Genomic DNA, 3,695 nt, shown 5'->3' on the forward strand with positions numbered 1-3,695 from the left:
CACATGAGGTGTATGGCACATATAGTTAACTTCGTTGTGCAGGATGGTTTACAGGGTGAGCATGAAACTATCTCTCGTATTAGAGGGGCCATCAGGTATATTAGGAATTCTCCAACCAGGTACAAGAAATTTCAAGAGTGTGTTGAATTTGAAAAATTGGAAACAAAAAAATTATTATCTCTTGATGTACCTACTAGATGAAACTCTACCTACATGATGTTGGAGACGGCTATAAGCCTTAAGATCGCATTTGATGCTTATGAAGATGTAGATCTTGCCTATAAGACTTATCTTTCGAGAGAACCATTTGATGAGATATCGATTGATTATGATTGGGAGAGGGCAAAAGTATTGGTGAAAATTTTAAGGCATTTTTACTGTCTCACTTTGTGCATTTCTGGTGCCTTGTATGTCACATCTAATCTGGTTTTTTGTGAAATATGTGAAGTTGACTTGCTTCTCAAATATTGGTTAAGTAGTAATGATGTTGAATTAAATGAGATGGCAAGAAAGATGAAAGAAAAGTATGACGAATATTGGGGATCAATTGAGAAGATGAATATGATTTTATATTATGCCGTGATCCTTGATCCACATCATAAATTGGAGTTCATTGAATTTAGCTTTGATAAATTGTATGGTGGTACCGAACAGAGCAATGTGATGAAAGAACAAGTGAGAGATGAACTTTACGAGTTGTTTAATGATTATAAGTTGAGATACGGTCATAGTCTTCAAGGAACGCTAGAAAGCTCGGGATCATCATTTAGTCGTGTTTCTTAATCATCTTCCTCTTCAGTTCGGACATCTACGCAATACACTGATTATGAAGTGACTCGTACGTTCACCATAGAACAAGAATTCAGTATGTACAAATTAGGTGGAAAAGGCGATCGTGTAAAATCAGAGTTAGAAAAATATCTCGGTGAGGATGTTGAAATGCATAGAGACAAATTTGATATACTAAATTGGTGGAGAGTAAAAGCCCAAAGGTTTCCCATTCTTTCCAAAATAGCTCGGGATATATTAGCAGTTCCAGTCTCAACTGTTGCCTCGAAATCCGCATTTGGTACCGGTGGTTGTGTTCTTAACACTTTTAGGAGCTCTTTGTCTCCTAAAATAGTGCAAGCGCTTATTTGTACTCAAGATTGGATACGAAAAGACTCCAAAGCAATTAGCATTGAGGAGGATTTGAGTGAACTTGAAGTGGTTGAGAAAGGTGCTTATTTATTTTTTTCTTGTATTTTGATTATTGTTCAATTCTATGTATTCTATTTATATATTTTACTTGTCTAACTACTTTCTATTTTGTTGTACAGTTGACTAAGTTGGGGGTTGATTCAACAATTATTGACATTTAATGGTGCCAACTAGTACTTGTAAATTTTTGACAAGGTATTAGAACGGTAGAAACTCATTGTCTAATATTAAATTTTTAATGTGTTTGACTTTCTCTAATAGTTATTCCACTTTGTATATTTAATGCTTGACAGGTCAAGGACTCGAGGATGAAAATGTGACTTAAGCTAGTTGCTTTTTCAGTCTGTAGGCATTAGGATTTAGGAGGCCTTGACTTTATTGTTGTTACTGAAATAATTTACAAAAACCTATGATAATTTATGGATGGGATTGAATTTTTTTTTTTGGTATTTATGTAAAGCTTTAAGTATTTGTATGCATAACTTATATTTTAGATTTACATGGAGTGAATTACTTTCATTTTGAAAAATTGACCACCTACATTTTTTGAAGCTAAAAAACCCGAACCCGATTGTCGGGTACCCGATTGGTCGGGTATTCGACTTAGTCGGGTTCGGGTTCGGGCTCATTTTTCCCAAACCCGATGTGTCAGGTACCCGACCCGAACTACCCGACCCGATGCCCACCCCTAGCTTCAAGGACTACAAACATCCGGAAGAAAATAAATACACCAAATTCCAAGAATTTCAGTATCTCTTTTTGCACCAATTCTCTAACAGTCGAAAGCTTCGAAAGACAGAGCTCAGCCTTTTTACCATATGCAAAAAAGATAATGAACCTCTAGAGATACTTGTAGAGATTCAATGCTGCAGCGTTGGAGTTACCGTTCGCCACTTAAGAAGTGAAGGCCAGTGCTTTTGCACAAGCACTTTTGGACGGGGACTTCTTCAAGTCCTTGGCCAAGAAACCGATCTCCAAATTCGATGCCCTTTTAGCTCGTGCAGCAAAATATATCAACATAGAGGCTGCTGCCCAAGCTGCTAAAAAGGAGAGTCATGGAGGAAAGAGGAAAGAAGGGAAGAGATCCCCTCCAAGAAGCCCCAAACTGATTTTTAGGACAAAAAGCCACCCTTCTAGAGGGTTAATGCAATATACACGCTCTTGACTGTACCTATCACACAAGCTCTTATGACAGTTGAAGGAAAAGACTTACTAGCTCGTCCCAAGTTATGAAGAGATGGCCCCTAACGCCCTAAGTTCGACAAATTTTGTCATTTTCATAACAACTATGACCATACTACTGAAAACTGCTAGCATTTGAAGAATGAGATTCAAAGACTTATCCAAAATGGATATTTATAGGAGGATGTCTATTGAGAGAAAGCTCGAGGAATAGGGCCATATAAAAAACAAGAGACAGACAAAGGAAAGGAAGCAAAAGTTTCTAGTCCTAAGTCTCTCCCAAGAGAAGAGCACAAAAATGCACTTGAGGGAGGGCTGAGGCTAATAACCCTTCCCATAAAGGAGTTATACGAATGATTGTTGGAGGCCCCAGTGGGGGCGACTCCCATTATGTTAGAAAGGCTCAAGTCAAGGAGGAACACGACATAACCATAACGGAAATATGGGACGTTGGGGCGAGGGAAGACACCCACTCATCCAGTTCGAAAGAGCTAAACAGTCGGGTCCTAAAAATTCTCATAATGATGCTCTAGTCATCACGGTATTATTGGCAAATTATGAAGTAAGGGACGTCTTTATAGATTCCGGAAGTTCTGCAGATATATTGTTTAGAGAGGCGTATTATCAGATGCAGTTTGGAGACACTCCTTGGAAAAGGTGAACAATTCCTTGTATGGTTTCACAGGAGAAGTAAGTCACTCTCGGGGCATGGTTTCACTCCTATTGACTCTAGGTACAGGAACTACTTGAAAGACTTGCCTGTTAAAATTCTTAGTGGGGGGTACACCCTCTTCCTACAACATCATCTTGGGGAGACCCACCCTCAATGCTTTCCAAGTAGTGATTTCCACCTATCATATGAAAATAGAGTTCCCTAGGTCTGGTGGTGTGGGAGAAGTACAAGGAGACCCCCTCTAATTTTACAAATGTTATGTGGAAGCTGTACGTAAAGGCTAGAGAAGAAACAAGGATGAACCACTTAAGGAGGCACCCTCGAGCAAGCGGGGGAAGGAGGCTGCAGAAGATTAGGAAAGTAAGGGAACATCCACCCAAGGTTCAGCCAGCTGAAGAGTTAATGAATGTCGAACTCATACTCGGGGATCTGGAGAAAAGTACACGAATTGGCTCCCAGATGGAGGATACAATGCATGAAGAAGTAATTCAATGTTTACGTTTCAATGTAGACATCTTTGCATGGACTTCTCAAGACTTAGAAGGGATCGATCCTAACGTCATTACGCATCACCTCAATATAGATCCCAACATCAAGCTAGTGAAACAAAAGAAGAGAAACTTCGGACCTGAAAAGGATA

At 39.2% G+C, this 3,695-nt stretch overlaps 1 protein-coding gene across 1 annotated transcript; it reads left to right on the plus strand.

Moving 5' to 3' along the window:
* Nucleotides 1-213: 213 nt before the first annotated feature.
* LOC148787489 (zinc finger BED domain-containing protein RICESLEEPER 1-like) lies at nt 214-783 on the plus strand. The gene has a single exon (XM_088882382.1). The coding sequence runs from the start codon at nt 214-216 to the stop codon at nt 781-783; it is 570 nt and encodes a 189-aa protein (XP_088738508.1).
* Nucleotides 784-3,695: the final 2,912 nt, after the last annotated feature.

The sequence above is a fragment of the Sesamum indicum genome, linkage group LG7 (genome assembly GCF_026168435.1).
Source record: "Sesamum indicum cultivar Baizhima isolate 11 linkage group LG7, ASM2616843v1, whole genome shotgun sequence".
In the NCBI taxonomy this organism is placed as follows: Eukaryota; Viridiplantae; Streptophyta; class Magnoliopsida; order Lamiales; family Pedaliaceae; genus Sesamum; species Sesamum indicum.